This window comes from Pecten maximus, unplaced genomic scaffold, assembly GCF_902652985.1.
Source record: "Pecten maximus unplaced genomic scaffold, xPecMax1.1, whole genome shotgun sequence".
Classification (NCBI taxonomy): Eukaryota; Metazoa; Mollusca; class Bivalvia; order Pectinida; family Pectinidae; genus Pecten; species Pecten maximus.
In genome coordinates this window covers 1-21,420 of record NW_022982596.1, presented here as the reverse complement: position 1 = coordinate 21,420, position 21,420 = coordinate 1, and the positions used below count along the sequence as shown (strand labels likewise).

Below are 21,420 nucleotides of genomic sequence, written 5' to 3'. Positions count from 1 at the left end.
CATTAAATCTTTTTTTTATTTTAAAAAAAATTTGATTTTTTTTTAATTTAAAATTTTTTTTTTTCGGGTTTTTTCCCTAAAATTTAAAAAGGGAATTTAACAACAGTTCTTTTTAAATGGTTTTCGTATAAGAAATTATAAAAAAGGGCAAGACTGAAATAAATATATTTGAGGTCATAAATTTTCTAAAAAAGGGAAATTTCTGTGCTAAATTTAGAACACTGTTTATAAACACAAATTTGATCAATTTGGGTTTCCCCAAATTATAAATTTCTAAAAGTGAAACCCAAATTTCCCCAACACTTATTTTTATCAAATAATTCCGTTGGGGGTTTTGTTTGAAAAACCTGCAATTTTCCTGGGGGCTTTTTAGGATTCCCACCCCCAAAAAAATGAGGGAAAATATAAAGCGAAAAAAAAACGGAAAAAAAACCTTTCATTATGAAAAATAAAGGCGAGTTTTTAGAAAAGTAAATTTTTATTTTACACTCACCTTAAAGGGAGAGAGTTAGCTACTGGATTCCTCATCCCAGTTCAAAACCGAAAATTAACCACCGGCCCATGATGAAATTTTCTCGGGAAAGGGGATGTTTCTTCACTAAGCTCCCCGTGGACCCATCCCTGTCAAAAGTAAACAACCTCAGTTCATTTTTCACATTATAATAATTTGGACCTTTATTCAAAAAAAATAAATTCTATGTTTTTCATAAAAAACTCGTTAAAAAAACAGCTCGTTTTGGCTACTAATTTATTACAGGTTTTGACCAAAATTTGGCAGGGTGATGAAATACAATAACAGAAAAAGGTCTTTTAACAGATCACTTTTAATAGGATTTTAGGGCAGATTTACCTCTAGTTATTATCACTTTAAACCCAAACAAAAGTAAACCCCCCTTTTTTTCCTAGATGGAGAGGTTAAATTTTACCCTTTTAAAAACATTCCCATCGGGTCTTTTGATGTCATCAACAAGCCATGCTTTAATATATTGCTGAAAAAAACTAAAATTATTTAAAAATAACCCCTTGTTTTTTTTATTGCAATGAAACCCCCCATATTTAATGGCCAAAACCCTTTAATTTTTAAACTGGGGTTTTAATGGAATCAACGGGTTGGGGGTTTTTGAAGTTCCTACCTTTATGTTATTGAAAAGGCGACCAGAAACCCCTTTGCCGTTATATAAAATAAATCCACCCAGAACCTATCACGTTCAACTGGCCGTTGTGAGAAGGGTATTTTAAATTCCCAAGGATTTTTTCCTATCAGAACACCGTTTTTTTCTTGATGTTCCAAAAAACCTGCCCCAAAAACTCATCAAATTGTATAAAAATTTATCATGTAATTTTTTTAAATTTTTAAAAAAAAAAATGCAGTTTATCCATAAGTGTAGTTTACTTTTTACATAAAAAATATTAAACTTTGAGGGATTCATTGTTAAAAAAAGGGGGCACATGGGCCTTAGTTTGAAATGTTCCCCGATAATGATGTACCCCTTTTTTTCAACCAACATTTAACCATTTGGCCCCTGTCCCCTTGAAAGTAGTCAAGGTCATTATTTGATAAAACTTAGAAGCAGCTACTGGCCCCAAAAATCAAGCCCTTTGGGCCCCCTTTTTCCCCAGACATCCCCTAGGCTGGCGCAGCTTACCCCCTACATTGTTTGTAGTCCCTGGAAAAAATTTTTACCCGGGTTTTATTTCAAGGGGAATCAGCAAGGGAGATTTGGGATGAAGCCAGCAGCATTGGTGATTTCACGGACACCCTTTTCGTGGATCTGTTTACAGTACCTGAAAGAAAAAAAGAAATAATATGTTTTTGTGTTTTGGCACATTTTTAAGGGACCCCTCTAGACCTCAGAATGGAGAACATATAATTTGGGGGAAAAAAATTTTTTTTTTATAGCGATGGACAAACATAGGATTTTTGCGGGTAAAATAGAGATTTCTTTAAGTTGAATTTGGAATAAAATGCAGTACCATCTAAAGAGCTTTCTCATGCTGTAGGATAAAGCATTTTTGTATTAAAACAGGGTTTATAGGATTATGTCAAAAAAATTCAAGGTTTTTTCAATGTCCTAATAAATATCCAACCCCATATTTCCGTCTCAAGCAGCTTGAGAGGGAACAAGAGAAAAAAACTATCCCTTGATAAAAATAAAATTTTAATGGAATTATTAAGTTGCGGGGGGAGGCGGCATGACACAGTTGAGCCCAAAAGGGGTCAGTGGCCAGGGTTTCACTTTTTTCTAAGAAACCTTAATATTCAAGGATTTTAAGGCTTTTTAAACCTTTTTTCAAGGCTTTTCAGGCCCAAATAAATTCAAGGTTTTTTTCCAAGGCCCAATTTAAAAATTCAAGGTTTTCTCAAGGCCCGTGCAACCCCTTTGTAAACTTATGCCTGTAAATTCCATAAAGGTATATTTAGCCCGTTTGGAAAATAAAAAGGGCCCAAAATTTTAAAAGTTTGCACTCAAAAAAAAAAAACATTATCCTTATAAAAATCAGAAAATAAGTCATGAATTTCCTTCCTGTCAAATTGCATTGCGGGAAACCCTAGAGAGAGAGGGTAAACATTATAATTACTCGGCTACTTTTAAAAATTACTCCCCTCAAGTTTGCCTGGAAATATATCTTAAAACTGAAAAAATTTGTAAGAGGACCTACAAAAAAAAGGGGGATTTTTTTTTATAAAAACTTTTAAGGTTTTGAACACTGATGGTATCGACTTTTTCAGTCATTTTTTTGGGGTTACTAATATCCTTTGTTAAACATTTATCCAGGTAAGCATAACGCATCTTGATTTCAATATTTTTTGCATATAAAAACAATGGAATTTTGACGAAATCTAGGGTAACCGTAGTACCATATAGAGGATTATTTTTGGGGGAAATATTTTGCTTAAGAGAACTATTTTCAACCCATTAAAACATACTCCATTTTTTTTGCATGCTTTTCTTTTCTTTTTGTGAATTTATATCAACATTACGTTTTAATCAGGTTGTACTTTGATTTTGGGGGAGAAATTTTCCTTTTCGCAAAATTTTGAATTCTTTTGTCATAAATAAAATTTGCAAAGTTTTTGGACCCTGAAAAAGTTAGGGTATATGGCTTAAAAAAGGGATATTTTGAACCACAAAATTTTTTCTGATCAGAAGTGTGAATTTTTGCAGAAAAAATTGTGGTTGTGATGGGGGCAAGTAACTTACTAGACAGGCTAAATGGTCATTTTGTCCCGTTTGAACAAATTTTTCTGGTTCAAATTTTTTGCAGGACCTTAAAACAACCAATGAATAGTGTTAAAGGTCTATTCCCAAAAATTTGGTGGCTTTTATGAGTTTCAAATTTTTCCCAAATACACAAAATACAAAAGATGACCTTTTTATCCCTCTGTCACCATTTTGAAACCCGGGAATTGGCAAAACAACAGCCCGACGTTGGAAAAATTTATGGGGCTTTTACCCAAAAACCCCGCATGAAAATAAGCAAAAGGAAATGTTATAATTGACTACCATACAGTTTAACTAAAAAATTTTCTGGTAGGATCGGAAAAAGGATACTTTCTTTTTTAGAGATTTCACCAGATTGTCCAAGGGGTTGAAAAACCATTACACGACACCCAGAATGATGAAAATATATTTATCAGCCGTGAACATCAAGGTCTCAAATAGAGGGGCAAAGGGGTTTTTTTATGTTTGTTGATGAAGATTCGAGTGAAGTCCCCCAAAAAACCAATTAGTGGTTGTGTTACCAACGATTATTTTGTCAAAAGTCAAAAGAAGAAAATTTCAAAATTAAAAAAAACGTTTTCATTTTACACCTTTCTTTTTTTTTTTCTTCCCCAAGGGTTTATCAAAAAAGAAGAAAAAAACTCTTACTTTGAATGTCACGATTTTGAAGTTTCTTTGACATTTTCAAACCAAACTGTATGGATTTTGGAAACTGAAAAAAATTGTCAGAACAAAATTTCAAAAGTGGGAGGGAAACATCAAAAAACAAAGGTGGGTAATTCATACTAGTGAAGTTAAATAAACATTTTGTTAAAAAGTTTTTATTTTATTAAAATTTTTGTCCCGCATTTTTGCAGCAGCAGATTTTTAATTTTCAAAATTTTTTAAACAGTTTTTTTTAAAAAATAAGGAAGTTTAAATTTTTCTTGATTCAAAGTTTTCGATCCAGTTATAAAAAAAGTCGAAAAAGCTATTTCTCCATGTCTAGATTTTTGGTCTTAATCCTTGTATGGAAGAAACTATATGCATATCATTTCAAAAAAGAAAAATAATTTGCATACGTACAAAAAAATCCCCCATGCAATTCAAAAATTATACTTCTTAAATTAAAATTTAAAAAAATTTTATTTGTCTTTTTTAAATTAAATTGTTTTTTTCTGAATTTTTCTCCTTACATCACAGAAAGCTTTTTGCCATCGCCAGGAAAAAAAAACTCCAACATGAGTCCACTTTGGGCACAGTTGCATTCGTAAGGATACCCACGCTGGAGTGAGGGCCCAAAGATTTTCCGTGCAACCCGGAAAGCAAAACCCGGGAGGTAGAGCGAAAGGGAAAACTTAGTGTTCCCTAAAAATAAAACAAAAGCTTAATCTGAAAAACAAAAATGACATTATTTTTCCTGCATTTTGTAAAACTCATTTGTATTAAAAGTGTTAAAGGGGAAAATAAAAGTAATACGTAGTCAAAATAGGGAAAAAATTTCATTTTTTTTTTTTTTTTTATACGTTTTAGAAACTGATATATAAAAATAGTGTAGTTTTGTTTAACCCTAAGATACTTTAAATTTTACCTTTTTTTTTTTTAAACTTTTTCAGTGTAACAGAAATTTCCCCCATCATACCATATTTTAAGTTGCACTTTGATTTTTACCAGCCGGGGTTTTTTTCAAATTTAAAAAATCCAATAAACACTTTTTAATTAAAATTTTACAATAACTATTTACTACAAATTTTAAATTTTTAAATTTACAAGCATGGGGAAAAAAATTTTTAAAACCCACAAAAGATTGACAAGGACAAAAAATAAAAAAAAAAAAAATTTGCCCAATAAAGAGTTATAAAGTAACATTTGTATCTACGACTGTAACCGCACTTTGGGGGCTGAATGAGAAAAACCCACTTTCTATCAGTACAAAAATAACAAAAATCATACATACCTAGGTAGTTTTGAAGTCCTGGTGGCTTGGAGGTGAGAACAGGATGTGTCCCCCGGGAAATGAAGAAATTTTTCCCCAATCTATCCTCATTTAGCCTACAATTTAACACATGATGAGAAGGATGTAATGTAAAAATTGTAACCTTTGGTTTGTTTTGTTTGAGGGGCCATTAAAAGCAGGGTCATTTAAGGGCGTGCCAGGGGGAATGGAGGAAAGCCAGAAATCCCGGAAAAAAAACACCAAAAAAAACGGGCAGTACCTGGGAAATGCCCCCCTAGGTTTAACTTGCAAAACCCCAAAGGGGGATTGCTATTGAAAAGTTGGTCACCCCAATCACTCGGCCACCGCGGCCCCAAAAATTGTAACCGATTATTAACATATCAAAGATCAACATGGATAAGTCACCAATTTAATACTAAAAACTATTCTCAAATATGAATTCAACAATTGGCTAAATTGTTTCTTTTAAATTTGTCTGCTGATGACAGATGGAATCTCAGAGTGAATTGTTCAGTACACAGCTTCCATATACAATCTATGTCTGTAATGTCACCTAAAGTAAGATTGTCTGATATTACAAACTTATTACTAGCTGCAGCAGTAATCAGAATCAAATTGAATACAGTGTAACAATTGAAGATGAAGTTACAACTACCTTTTGTTTTGTTTCTACTGAATCACATAATTACCCTTTTGTTTGTTTCTACTGAATCACATTATTTTGTAACACATTGTAACATATTTAAGATATTTACCTTCGTTACTTTAGCTGTGACTTTCATTCCTGGCACATACATGTTAATGGTAGTCTCACTGAGCTTCCCAGCTGAACAAAATGTTGATCAATTACAAACACAACACAAACAATGTGAAAAACACAACACAAATCAATGACAAATGCCACACAAATTTATTACAAACTGAACACAAACTTATTATGAACTACACACAAACTTAGATCAGGACAGAATGGAGCTGTTTCAAACATTGTCTTCTACAAAATATTGATGATGAATTCTGTCTTTTTTTCCATTTCTTTAAGTAGAAAATTATTTTATAAAAAATGTGATTTGGCGACTTTTTTTGTTTACAAAGATCTTGATTAGTTATTGACTCACATGTGATTTTGACACTTTTTTGGGAGTCTACAGACCTTGATTACTCATCGACTCACCTGTTATTTGGACACTTTTTTGGATCTATGGAGACCTTTATTACTCATTGACTCACCTGTGATTTGGACACTTTTTTGGGGTCTATAGAGACCTTGACTACTCGTAGACTCTCTCCAACATCCTCCGACCCATCACCTTCAGTGGTCACTAAGCAGCGAACCGCTTCACCAACATGGAGAGATTCACCTGTGAAGTTCAAAGCCATCATTTACAAAAGTTTCTTACTTTCTAAAATTGAACTACAAACAATTCATAATCTTAAATTAGTGTGGCTTGAATTTGAACTTTGAGGTGCTGGTAGACATTAGGTTTTTCTCACACCTGGTGTATAGTGTCATGGGCAATTCATGTAAGATCATTAAAAATAGCATTTATTATTAACAATGAAAATTTCAATATGCATAACTGGAGACTAAGGGCAACTTGCATATAAAATTTGAGAAAGCTCTATGAAGAACTTTCTGAGAAACAATGAAAACAATTTTCAATAATAAAAGTTCAAAATGGCTGCCTGATTGACTGTTGACGAAAGGTGATTTGAACAATCTACCTTCTGATGAGGTGGGTTAAAAAGCATCATCTTTTAGTAGATGGCTTTGGAAAGATCATACAAGATAGTTGATTTTAATACTAAATCCTGATCCTGATCTTAGTCACAAGCAAGTCTAACATAACTCATACCTAATATACCAGATACCAGATATAATATATCTACTCTATAAAGCCTACAGATTTGTGAGAAAATTATATTAACACAACAATTCAAGACGAGGCCACAGCTATGGACCAATTTTTAAATACCGTATTTGACTTAATAAGCACACTGTGCACTTACAAAAGGGGTGTGCTTAATAAAACCATATACAGGGGAAATTTTCCAAGCAAAATCTGGGGAGGAAAAGATGACTCTTTTCTTTCATTTAAAACATTTAGTAGCTAAAACAATCCAGAGACTTTGGTTAAAAGACTGGAGATTATATTGGCAGACCAGTGAGGTATAAGGAACTTTTTATATGTTTCAATTTGTGCACCCATCCTCTATTCCCGAAAAATAGTGGGATGTGCCTATAGGGGCAGATGTGCTTATTGCCATACAGTACTGTTCAATGATTTACCATTGTTGAACTTCTCAGCATCTGAGTGGTTAAGAAAGGCTCGGGTTCCACTGATACCAATATCCACCACATAACCATGATCTTCCAGACTCTGTATACAGCCATTCAGTACCTGTAGGAAAAAGACTTTTTCCCTGTGAAGGATGCTTTTTCTAGAAATGTTTTTCTTCTGGAAATCTATGAATGTCAATTTTTCCTTTAATAACTTTAATTTATCAATATTTCTTAAGGTATGACATTTTCAGTGATTCAGAAATAAGTATAGTCAAGATAACAAAAAAATGAAATCCTATTTCTTGACTACAAGGAATTAGCGTGAATAGTTTTCTATAATGGCTCGCCCAATAGGTGGCGCACCTGTAGTGGCATGACATGCAGGTGCAGCTAGTAAGTGGTAAGTCAGTTCAGAACAAAGCACTGAACCAAACGGACGGATTGAAATTTTTATTTTCTATTTAGTCATTCAAGATGAGACAAATACTGCACTTATAATTTAAGATGATAAACATTCTTTACAATTTTGTATTTGTTGATTATTTTAAATGACATTGGTGCAGGCTGGTGCGGGTTCAGGCCAGTGCGTTGTGAACAGCCTATTGGTGTTTGCTGTTGCCACTTGCGGGTGGATCATTGGAGAAATGTGTTTGTTAAGAATACATGCAATGTATAGAAAGTCTTTCTATAAAGGTAAGTACATGTATGAGACAATCTACCAGCAAATGGAGATATGTCTTACTGTGATGAAAAAGTTGGGCTAATAGTCTGTAAATTTAAGTATACAGTCCATCTACAGTATATCTGACTAGTTAAAAGCAAAATTTCAGGTATAAATCTTGATGGACCTGCAGATACTATTAAATGCAGGCCGTGAAAGCCTTTGGTACATGTAAGACTCTGAGAAAGTAAGATAGGATCGCTTGATCTGTCTTTATTTTGTAAACGAATATCTCTGTTCCAAAAGTCTCAGTCATCTGGACGAAAACAAATTATTTCACTTACCATACCATTCTTGATGTGACTGGCCACCATACCCTCATTGATCTCCCTTGGATTGATGGTCAGTTTGAAATTATGCTTTTTCTTAAAAGCGGACGTCTCAAACACCCTGCACGGCAGTAACTGACCAACACGGAACATTTCGTGAAGACTGGGGACATCCTGAACAAAAGATTGACCACATACATGTTACACTTGCTTGGAAAATCAAGCCATTCATACTTAACAAATTTAAGACACTGTAGAATTTTAATGGAATCAAGATATACAGTTGAACTTTGTTAACTCGAACTCAACGGGACCACGAGAAAACTTAGAGTTATCCGAGTGTTCGAATTAAGCGAGTTGTCATTTTTTGTACAAAGTTTGGTCAATATTTGTCAACATTATAAAATCATTATAACTCCGCACTGTCGCTCATCAGTTTAGTGTAAAGACTGGTCAATACATGTAAATGTATATGTAATATTTCGTTCTGTCACTTGTAGTTTGGTGTAGTTTTACCGATATACAGTCTCGATAAAGTTTCTTTCGCTTAGTCCCTTCAATAACAATCTGATGCTCATGTCATGTTTGCAAAAGGAATAACGATAAAATTGAATTCAACCGAATAACAATTTATTAATGTTATATCAAATAACCATTTATATTTAACACAGATTATATGTAAAACGTAACAGAACCATTATCTTATATTGGACATATAAAATACTGTTTGATAGTCCTACTTACGTTTTACCGACAACCACAACATTTCCATGTGTATTAGCACAGGAAGTTGGTACTGCGCATGTGCGTATAAAATGTTACTGAGTTTGCGTGTTATCTGATTTAGGCCTAATAGACAGCGGTGACCGTTACAGTCGTACTCTGAACACCTCAGCAGTAATTACGCTATTGTTTCAGCTGTTTAAAGTTTTAATAGGCATCGGTGACCGTTTCATTTCAAACTGTACAAACATCAGCTGAGTAGATCTACCGGTGTGTCAGAGATTAGTTCCGCTTGAGCGAGCGGGTAGATGAGTTGTTGACTATCGTGTGTACTATTATCGGCGACCGCCTTAGGAAATTACCTGATGTAAGTAAAACAGTACTTTTTATCACCGACAGTTATTGTTATAAGATTCCACCGACAATGTCTTTAATGAATTTATGAAACACTTGTTATAGCTAGCGTATAATAATCGGTAGGTGTGTAGTGCCGACACAAACGGAGTTTCAATGTTACAAAAATGTCGGCGTTTACCACCGATCATTGTTGGACACAAAAATGATACTTCGAGTTATTCGATGATTTCAAGTAGGATCTTTATTGTTGGGACAAAATTTTCACTTCATATTATTCAAGTTTTTCGAGTTTTCCGAGTTTTCCGAATTCAAGTTTTCCGAGATTTTTTTACTAAGATAAAGAGAGAATTCGGCCGGGACTGACGAAGTACTTCGAGTTAAGCGGGGTATTCGAATTTTCGGAGTTCGAGTTAACGAAGTTCCACTGTATATTGAAACTACATAAAAGGTTAATTTTCTTTCTTGCTAGAAGTTGATACCAAATTTTTCTCAGTAACTCACCAGCGCATTTGCAGATTCACTAGAAGAGGCCTCTGTCAGTTTTTGGAGAAGCTGTGTGTAAGCATCAGAGATGTGAGTGATTTGGACAGAGCCCGACAAGCCATTGGGAAGTCCCACACACAAGGAATAGTCTTCTACTTTAGTCACACTCCCCATCAACAGCATCCCATTGCTCACCATCTACAAGTGTGACATAAGCCATGTGACATTGCAGTACATTGGAAACAGTATTTGGGCTCACTAAATACATTGTTCAAGATATTGAATCCGATTTGATAACAACCCCCCCTGCCCTTGGTAGATTAATTTATTAAAACTTCAAAATATCTTTTTAAGCAAGAGATCCAAAGAGCCTGCATAGATCAATTTGATTTCAGTCATCATGGCAAATCATAGAGGATAAACAATATACAATAATCACTTCCCTTCACAAAAGTTACAAAATGCATGCTTCAGACCAAGTTTTATAGAAATTCCTTTATCTATACAAAAGACCAGAAACTTGTGATCAGATGAGCTAAAACTCACTTCATACTCACTTCATCCTATTGACTAATTTTTATCATCATTAATCTTTTACTTTTATACAAATAAAAACTACATATGCCCCACATATAGCATGCCCTTTTAGATTACTTCACACTCTATGAAATGTACAGTATTTTTCAAGAACTTTAAATAAACCTGTGGTACAGTAAAGTAATTTCTGGAAGTTAAAACAGGACACATGCATGTACTTACATTTTTCTTCAAGGCACATGTTCTTTCTACAATTTTCTCAGATATATCATTCTTAGGGGTCACTTTCACTTTCTTAGCAACATTTTCCTTTCCAAATTCTTTCTTTCGTTTCTTATTTGGTGTTGCAGATTCTTCTGACTGAAATAGCAACAACTTCCTCAGTAAAACTAAACCATTCTAATGTTTATAGATTATGTTTGCCCTTAAATTTATAGTAGATCGTCATAGTTTCAAATCATCCACTCACGAATTTCCTTTGATGTCCAGTATAAATTGGTACATGTTGCAGCTGTAGATTTCTCAAATCAGTGTGTCTTTAGTAATCATACAAATTGAGCTTCACAATTATACATATCATTATCGGATAGAGCACAAGTGGTTTTTTGACAGTAACTTAATTGAAATGCACTTAAAAGTCAATAAATGAAGATATCAAATGACAAAATTACAGGAAATACAATATGTAATATTTATTGTTTGGTAACAATATACCAAAATATGTCATACTTAATTTAAATTGATACCTACATGGAAAAGGTCTTCATCATCTACTTTAACAGGTGCAGAGTCTTTTTTAACTCTTTTAGAGCTACCACCTCTCGGGAAGTTTTCTTCCATTTTGTTTCCTTTACTTTACTGAAAAAAATATTTCATTATCAAAATAATCATATAAACAATGGTTATATTAGTGGTTAGAACTTTATGCCAATTAAAATACAGTCTACATTTCCCTAGTATGAAATATATATTACTCTCAATATCTCTGTATATAATGCCAATACATTCATACAATGTAACTATGTTGCAAATGGTATACACTCATGTGAGACAGCTGTATAAAACTGTAAAAGGATGTCAATTTCATTATTACAACTACGTATACATGTAGCTATATATACATTCATAGTTGACGTAGATATCAACTTTTCTAAGACGGTTTGATATGAATTCCTTCAGTGCAGCCTAAACATGTACAGTAGGCTATATATCTATATACCTGTACATATACCCTCAAGATTCATTATGATGTCATGTGAAACATATTGTTTCATCTTAAAGCCACATACTCCAAAATTACCTAAAATTCTCATTTACGCTCTCCTAACATTAAAATGACCACTGCATGGCCTGGACGCTTGACTGGGGGAGTCCTTGAGACATCAGTGTTTAAAAATAACTTGCTGCATTCATTTTTATCGCGGGATTTGTCACGGAGCCGAGGCTGAGGCTATAACAATGTACACTGCACATAAACTACACACATGGCTGTTGTCTACATATAAAGTATATGTGAACTTTGCCTAATAATGCTTTCATTTAAACATATTAAATTGCCTAATAATGCTTTTATTTAAACATATTAACAGAATATTCAAATAATAACTGAACAAAAAAAACAAACATACATTTAAATACTTAATTCTAAAATGTAGCAATATGCATACAACAAAACATTGATAGAGTTTTAGATCAGTGAAATTGGCAATGTTCAAAATCTAACCAGCAATCCAATATATGTCTGGCAAAATCTGATTTCGAGTCCATTCCCTTTTCTACTCTTGCTTAGTTCAAACAAACTATTTCCTTTCCTAAGGAAATACTTGGGTTCTGCCGATTCCAGTCCCTTTTACGTTTTTTTGGCAGAATCTGTCTGTGTTTTGGCAGGCTAACGCATTTGGCGTTCCGCCATTTTGTATAGACTGATAACCCGCCCGTTGCATTATGGGACTCTTTCGCATAGAAACTAAGTCTGTCGGACCCAGCTATTGTTTTTGGGAATTTCACGTATACTTTCATAAATACACATTTTCGTTCAGTTTTTGATTCGTGATAATTTGTTAGGTATATATATTAAGTCTGAAAACTATAAAGAGCTTGAAATGTAAACATTTCTTTGGGAGTTTATGGCTTTAATATAAGCATACTTAAAATTATCTGTTCATCACCATTGCTCAAAAGTGTCAGATACGGAAATAAATGGCTCCACGCTTTTGTCACTGTTGATTGAATTTTGGCATGATCTTTACTTTTACAAATTATTGTAATAATTTTGTCTATGCTTTTATTGACAAATGATTTAGTTTTAAAAAGTACTGTCAGCTTACTCTGAGCCATCTTAAGGTTGTTGCCTTTCACAAAGCTCGCTTTATATCATTAGTGCTCTGAGTCAATAAAACACTTAGAAGCACTCACGATCAGACTATAGCGACAAACAGCACTTTGAACAAGCCTTGAAGCATATATCGAGACGACTCATCCCAGGCATCGGTAGAAAATGTCCTGTGCATTATTAATAAGTAGTACATGAACGTTCCTATATGCCATGTTAATTGTCACAGGAGCTTGTGCATCTTGCGTCAAAGTCTTAGGTGCAATATGCTAGCTACATTCATGGGAGTTTTGTATTTATGTCTCCAATTTTTCTAGGGAGGTTTTTCTAATTCTAAGGCATAAATTACACTTGTAGTACATTGTATGCTCCTTATCTGGAGTACTATATATATATGATATATATTTGATATCAGTGTAGAAAATAATCATGGATGGTACAGGCTTACAAGCCTTACATGTACATGTACATTGGTGAATTATATTTCAACAGATGAAACTTTTGATTTGGCAAATCATAATCTGCAAATAGCACAGTATTGAAATGTAATGTTTTGGAATAACATGTACCTTATTTAGTACATCTATAAGTGCACTATAGCATGTTAAGGGGTATTGCTGAGAGCAATAGCTGACACTACGGGGTGAACATGACAGTTGTAACTTGTATGAAAAAGTATATCTCTCATAGCAAATATATAATTACCATGAAGTTCTGAAAATGTTGAAAATGTGTATTTTTGAAAAAAGATGTCAAGCCACAGTAGCAATGCTCAAGCAAAGGGCAGGTAACTCGTATCAATATCTTAGAAACGCTTTAAAACACGTACCCCAATTATAGGGTTTAGTATCCGGAGGATTTAACTGTCTTTTTCATTCTATACAAACGCATAAATTACCTAAAAATATCCATAAGGAATCCTATTGATTTAACCATATTTCGTATGTTAAAAATGGCAAAAGGGTTTTGAAAAACTGACTTATGAATATTACCGTGATTCCGGCCGAGTCAAACGGCCTGACAATACTGGCTGTATTACTTAGGCATTTCTGATTTTTTGGGTATATAATAATATGCATGACAATCCCGGGAAACACATGAAAATGTCATTTATTCAAGACGGGGGTCTCTGAACAACATCGTAAAATCAAAGATGGCGGTCGAAGGTAGCACCGAGAGACCCTGATCTAGGCGGTACACACAATACACATTTTCTCTATAGTTTTGTATGGAATCCATTAGTTTGAATTACACAACAAACAATCAAATCAATTTAAGCATCAATATTAAACAAATGAAACGTTTACAACAACAGATGAACACACCATTTCATTCACGAAGACTCAACGTCATATCAAAGTCAACTTGACCTAGTTTTGAATGTATATATACGCATTTACAGACTTATTTTTTGTGTCGACTGCAGTTTATCACATACCAACATTACTACCATTTGTTTATATATAAAACACAATTAATTAAATCGTGTTATAGCTACACTGAGGTGTTATTACTACCTCGTTAAGATATTTGAATCTATATACTTTCAGTTTCACTTGTTAAGAATTTAAGAAGGGGAGTAACTTCCACTTAAAATGGTCATAATGGAACATTTTACCTAAAATATCTTACATAAAAATAGAAGAATGTTCTGTTTTAAGTTTGAATATTACAATTGGCCAATTCTTACACCATTTATACAAACAAAATCATATTCAACTTATCAAGATGCATGGAGTACACGTTTTTTGTATATTTGAAAAAAATGCCATTTTAGGACAGTGGATTTTAATTTCGTTTTTTTTAAATCGCATAGAAAATTTGTTTTTCTACCGATTTTCAATCTGTTTTCTGTTTTGTAATGAGAAAACATAGACAAACAAAATAAGATACAGTTTATATAAACACACATTAAGGAAAAAAATGCTTGAGCATTGCTAGCTACAGTGTATGAGGTTTGAGGTGCATTATTTTATGGGTTTAAACATCCTTAAAACATGCAGCCAGGCTCATATGAGGAGTGGTATCAAAAAGATCAAAAAGAGATCACCCACCCACTGCATGTCCATATATTTGCACCCCCCCCCCCCCCCCCCCCCCCCCCCATTCTGCATTCGATTCCCTATTAATCATTAATAAGACACACATAAGAGACTGCGTTTTTAGTTTTTACAATATATGGGTGATAATGATAAGAGCACTTCATGACCAGCTTGTTCAGCTTCCAAAAGTTCAGGTAAGCTTATAAATGTTAGCAAGCTAGAAGACCACGTGTTTTTGTTTACATCGATGAGGCGAATAATTCTCATGGATATCCTACATAAACTCCATATCAGCCGTGTTAAATTAGACCTCTATATAGACAAGATATTGATGATACTACTTGATCACAAATTCATCTTTGAGATAATGGATTAATCTTGGAATATTGTATTTTATACTTACACCACAGGAAAACGCCATTTTAAAACATTTCAAAGACGCAGATTTATGCCTGGATCACAAAGATTCTTACAAAATATATAATAGCCGAACCGAATTAGCGGCCGATAAAGTCCGGATTTTGAAGTTCGTACACAAAAAATAATGAAGTTCACGTTTCCTTTATTAATGCAAAAAACTTAACTTTATTTCCATTGTGGAACACCAAAACAAAAGTAAATAAAACACGTTTATTTGGTGCTCAATGAGAAACGGACCTTATTCGGTTCTGGGGCGAATAGTTTTGGGGCGAAATTGTGACGTAATGGTTGAATCTAAACATAGGCGTCTGAAGTTCTGACAGTAAACTGAGATATAATACCATATAAAAAATAAGAGTATTTTTTTATAGCAGATACTCTAATTTTTTATATGGTATTATATCTCAGTTTACTGTCAGAACTTCAGACGCCTGTGATCTAAATGAGACGAAAAGGTTTGATCGACACGTCTATGATTCCAAACGACATTAGTTCTTAATTATCTATATTACTTAATTTTTGTTCAAGAATTTCATTGTCAAAATGATTTTAATTATATTTTCTTGTTTGATAAAATGAATTAATATGTTTAATTTGTAATGAATATTTCCGGAACAGTTACAGTATCAAATCCAAAATTAGAAACTATTCCAAGATGTCTGCTTCCATGGTACGTTTCTTGTAAACAACTTTTGCTTGGTTGGCTTTCTGCTTTTCTTTATTTCATATTTGCATATCCAACTGGCATGTCGTGATATCATCGTTATTTCGTTCTGATTCACTTACATGCCACAGATGTCATTGTTAAGCTGCAGTATTTGCCTCACATTTTAGCTGAGTGTCCTTCACATTTCATAAGTAACGTTATGTTTTCGTAACAATGATATGGTCGACAGAGATATAAAATGGTAATCATTGCAGGTCTCAATATTTTGATCCATTTGGCATATTAAACTTCTTTTATATAGAAGATTGACAAATAGCTATGTTATCTAATTAGTGATGTCCGATACATTACCCTGACAATTGGTCTTATAAATTTAAATAGCTCATGTGTGTCATTTTACATAGACCCTGGGGAGGAGTCTCTGCCATACCCTCAAGAGGGTACCAAAGATTCTGTCTGCCCCGAGGGTGAGAAGATGTCTACGTTCTCGAGAATTCAACACTACATGCAGATCATTAACATTGGAACGTGGCCAAGACTTTGGAGAAATCCGTCCTCCGGTAGATCTTCTGTCTTCGGAGGAAACCATGATGAAAGAATCAGGTGAAGTTTTTTATATGAAGATATTTCAAATTAAAAATTGGGCTTTCAAAAGAATATGTGGTTTATACATGTAATTCAATCAAGAGGAATGCCTAATGCCAAGATAATTCTGGCCTTCAATTTCACAATCCCAAATCTGTATGCAGGGCTATGCAGGCAGCGTGTACGTGTATGTATATTAAAAGATAATTTTCATACTATACAAATCAAATACAAACCTTGAATTGGGAAATTTATACCAAGTTCCTGTGTCCAATTTTAATAAAGGAAACACACACAAAATCCTGTATTTTCTGTATAAATACATGTACATGTAGTAAACTGACAGTTGTGAATGATGGAGGTTGATAACAGCAATACCTAAAGTCCTTGATATCTTCCAGTGGCCAAAGTAGCTAAAGAGGTCATCCAACCCCTGGTAAGGAAGATGGATGCTGAAAGTCAAATGGACAAATCTGTTATGGATGCTTTGTTTCAAAATGGGGTAAATATATATATATTGTCATATGTTGATTTCGGATTATGTTACAGGCACCATTTTTTGTGTGCACATTTATAGCTTCGTAAATTGACAGTTTGTGAAAATTGATATCAATGTGATAATTGATATCAATGCAATATTACTTTGTTTGAAAAGGTTGAGGCCATCTTGAATTCACCAATTGGTTGCAATTACTGTAAATGTGTTATTGACAGAAGGAGTTGGCACAATTTCCTAAACCACTGCTCATATCTAGATCTATTACATGTACAGGATATCTACACCATTGACTACAGGTATAAATTGTAATTGTATATAAGATTATATAACATACATGCAGTCAACAAAGTACAACTACGACAGGAAATTAAAATCTTAACCTTCGGATCAGTTACACATAGTGAATATGATACATTGTGTTAATATAACTAGATCTATATAAAACATTGTAACACAACTGACAAAGCAAAACAACTTTTTATTCATGCCCTGACCTGGCTTCGAAATCACAATCTACTGCACCCAAATGCTTAGACAGAAATACCCACAGCTTCTACCACTGCCCCACATGCATCCACCTTCTAAAAAAAGAACTCTTCAATGGCCTGATACCCTGACATGATCATAGTGACAAATTGTCTATTAGATGATATGAATACCCAGATAAGACACATGTATATATACCTTATATGTATATGGATTGTGGGTTGGAAATTTGTTCTAATTCTTCCTGGTGAATGACTTAATGACTGGAGAGTTTATAAATTACAATACATTCTGACTAGCTATATGAATAGATCTGTTTGATAATGTTGATTCTTGATTCGTTTCTGATTAAAATAAATGTACAGAAATTGGTTACTGTTGATAAATCCTTTTGATTGGACACTGATGATAAATCCTTTTGATTGGTTACTTTTGATTAATCATTTTGATTTGTTACTGATGATAAATCCTTTTGATTGGTAAATGATGATAAATCCTTTTGATTGGTTACTTTTGATTAATCATTTTGATTGGTTACTGATAATAAATCCTTTTGATTGGTCATATGATTGCAAATTTTTTGATTGGTTATGAATCATGGTAAATGTTTTTTCATTGGTTATTGATATGATCATTTTGATTGGTTAATGATGATAAATCTGTTTGATTGCTAAGTGATAGTGATGTATTTGATTGGTTACTGATGATCAACATTCTCATTGGTCAGTTGATGGGTGTAGAGATTCCTGCTGAGTATGGTGGTACCAATGGGTCTTTCTTCATGGCCAATCTTGTGATAGAGGAGCTGGCTAAAGTGGACGCATCGGTCAGTGTCATGTGTGACGTACATAACACGCTTATCAACTCTCTCCTTCTAAAACTTGGTACCAAAGAACAAAAGGACAAGTATCTTCCCAGGCTTGCCACAGACACAGTAAGTATACATCTGGATTGTAGCTAAGTTCTCAGCAAGATACTTTTTTTGAAATCTGACGAGAAAAAAGACGTTTTACATGAATTCAGTTAAGGTACATGTCAACACTTCTGACATAAAATCTCCGTTCAGATTTATTTTACCTGTAAACCCAGGGCTTCTTACGAAGCGACTACGGTAATCACACCTGGTCGTATATGCCCAGGGCTATTGAGACAACACTCTCGGTGAATCCTATTGTAACACTGTCATGCTTGACCGCAGACACCTTTCCGACTTCCAAACAGGTTTTGCTGGTGAGGTACTGCATTGGGTATTTAACGAAACTGAAACACGTTGTACGTAAGATTCCATTGAAAATGTATACTGTACCCGCAATGGACCCCAGATTACCTTGCACTTTTACAATCCAAGGACATACTATCTGTGTATTTCACCTATGCATTGCCCAATATTAGCAAATCCAATGGCAAAATTTATTTCCTGTCAAAAAAATCCAGAGCCATTTCTGGAACTAGCATCATTATAAAAATAAAACAAGTTGTTTATCAATTTGTCTGAAAGGTACTGCTATCAATATTTTACCTGAGTATTGATTATAAATACCAAAATATCATTGACTCATATACCTACCCCCTCTGAAGTGGTCTGTTGATATATAGGGTAGGTGAGTTTGCAACACTGAAAGTCAAAATCTAAGATGTATTTTTAGAATTCAAGCATAGGAGTACCTTTGTAAATGCCATATGGTTATCCATGGAAAAGTATCATTTCGTACCTGTTACCTGTTTTGAGATAGATTTTTTTGAAGTTTCTACTTATTCTCGCAATAAACGAACCAACCAGTTTGGTTTATTAGGAAGAGTTGGTAGGCATTTGTGAATACAAGAGTGTTCCATTTTCAAAAGAAACACAGGTAAAACCATAGCTAATCATTTCAATAGCAAATAATATTTACTGGAGGTCTGGTCTTTTACTTAGGGTAGGAAAAATATTGCAATATCAGTGTTTTCTTGCTTATTTAGTTGGGTGTGCAAACCAACCACTTTCCCAATGCATTACTCCCCCCCCCCCCCCCCCCCCCCCCCCCCCCCCCAAAAAAAAGAACTTAAAAATTCCCAATTGTGTTTACAAACAGAAGAAAAGATATCAAATATTTTATGTAATGGCAAATATGAGTCAATGGTTGAAATTGGTGTGTGCCGTTGTATAAAGCTAGAGTTTACACTGCATTATAAAACTGGTAAGCATGACACTCATGAAACTATTTTCAACATAACATACCTGTCAATTTTTTCCAATTTCGGTCATTGGATTTCCCCAAAAAAAAACAGTGAATATGTATGGCACTGCTCATTCTTGGTGATAAAATTGTGTTATTTCCATTGTTTTACACACCTTAAACTGTGTTTGAATTTCAGAGCAGTGCTTGAAAAGTCAACCAATTATGATTTTCCCTGAAAATCCTGGAAAAGTGCTGTAATTTTGACATTTATTTGTAGTGTATGTTTACTTTGTGTGTATGTGTGTGTATGATTTTTAGCTCACCTGGTCTGATGGACCAAGGTGAGCTTATGCCATATCATGGAATCTGTCAACAATTGACTTCTTCTTCTTAACCGCTGATTAGAATTTAACCAAATTCGGTAGGAAGGCTGACCCCCCCCCCCCCCCCCCCCCCCCCCCCCCAAGAGCCTGAGAGGCTGGGCCAAAAGGGGTCCATTTAGCAATATTGATATTAACGACTTCTTCTCTGAAACTAGGCAATGTAGGACATTGATATTTTAGCGGTAACATCCCCAGGTGGCTGGGATTCAAATTTATAGAAATGATGGGTCTGTCTCTCCAAGGGCCTGTGGGGCAGGGCCAAAAGGGATCCATTTGGCAATGTTAACAACTTTATTCTCTGGAACTGAGCAATTTATGACATTGATATTTCGGTGGTAACATCCCTAGGTGGTTGGGATTCAAATTTATACAAATAATGGGGCTAAGCCCCCAGGGGCCTCAGGAGCGGGGCAATAGGGAGCAATTTGACTATATTGCTGTAATTTTATTTTTACAATTGTTTCTATTAGATTGGGAGTTTTTGCTTGTCCGAGACAGAATCGGGATCTGATGCATTTGCTATGAAGATGTCAGCCCTAAAACAAGGTGATGTCTATCTTCTGAATGGAACCAAAATTTGGATCACTAATGCGGAACATGCTGGCCTGTTTTTAGTCATGGCGAACGCCAACCCTACAGCTGTAAGTGTATTTAAGTATGAGAGAAACCGTACATTGTAATAAATTTTGTTATGTTGTAAAACTCTGTATTATAATGTAATTTATTGAATGTTTCGGGATAGACCATGTGTAAGATCATCCCATAAGGACATTTCAGGGCTGACATTATGCATTTCTACTGTATAGACAAGTACATACATGTGTTTTTTTGGGTTACGTAATTACATTGTTCAATGCAAACCTGGAAATTTAATCTAAATACACAATGGTTATTCGACTTTAAAAAATTCCCTGGTGCATATTATTTTGCGATTTTTGTTGGTAAGAAAAATTTGCTAAAATAGCGTTAACCTCCATATATATAATTTACCCATCAAAATTGCAAAATTAACCCCCAGAAATAACTATGTTTACAGATTAATTAGACCCAATTAATGGTAACAGTATGAGATGTTGCAGGATTATATATTATATTATTATATAATTCCCTGAAGAGTGGCACTATGTAGCCTCGAAAGTACTAGGGAGACAGCAGATCTGTGTTTGAATTTTTATTTTATTATTATTTACCGTCACATGGATACTTTGACTTTATTCTATATATATACATAATTCCTTTAAAGATCGGTGAATATGTTTCAGGGTTACAAGGGAATCACAACTTTCCTTGTAGACAGAGACGCAGACTTAGAT

At 34.1% G+C, this 21,420-nt stretch overlaps 2 protein-coding genes across 2 annotated transcripts; one reads left to right on the top strand and one right to left on the bottom strand.

Moving 5' to 3' along the window:
* Positions 1-1,706: 1,706 nt before the first annotated feature.
* LOC117320596 (protein RRP5 homolog) lies at positions 1,707-15,347 on the bottom strand. Its single transcript, XM_033875152.1, has 10 exons — positions 15,312-15,347; positions 11,285-11,392; positions 10,757-10,894; positions 10,016-10,195; positions 8,450-8,608; positions 7,451-7,562; positions 6,391-6,521; positions 5,956-5,986; positions 4,400-4,571; positions 1,707-1,785 (listed from the first exon to the last, which is right to left on the bottom strand). Exons 2-10 carry the CDS (start codon positions 11,372-11,374, stop codon positions 1,707-1,709), a joined length of 1,092 nt encoding a protein of 363 aa, XP_033731043.1. The 5' UTR covers positions 11,375-11,392; positions 15,312-15,347.
* Positions 15,348-15,903: 556 nt separating this feature from the next.
* On the top strand, positions 15,904-21,413 carry LOC117320595 (short/branched chain specific acyl-CoA dehydrogenase, mitochondrial-like; the record flags this gene model as incomplete). The annotated part of the gene is given in 6 exon segments (XM_033875151.1): positions 15,904-15,998; positions 16,400-16,598; positions 16,982-17,082; positions 18,293-18,499; positions 20,578-20,748; positions 21,370-21,413. Coding segments are annotated over 6 exon segments (737 nt in total), but the record flags the coding sequence as incomplete, so codon positions are not given.
* Between the last annotated feature and the right edge of the window lie 7 nt (positions 21,414-21,420).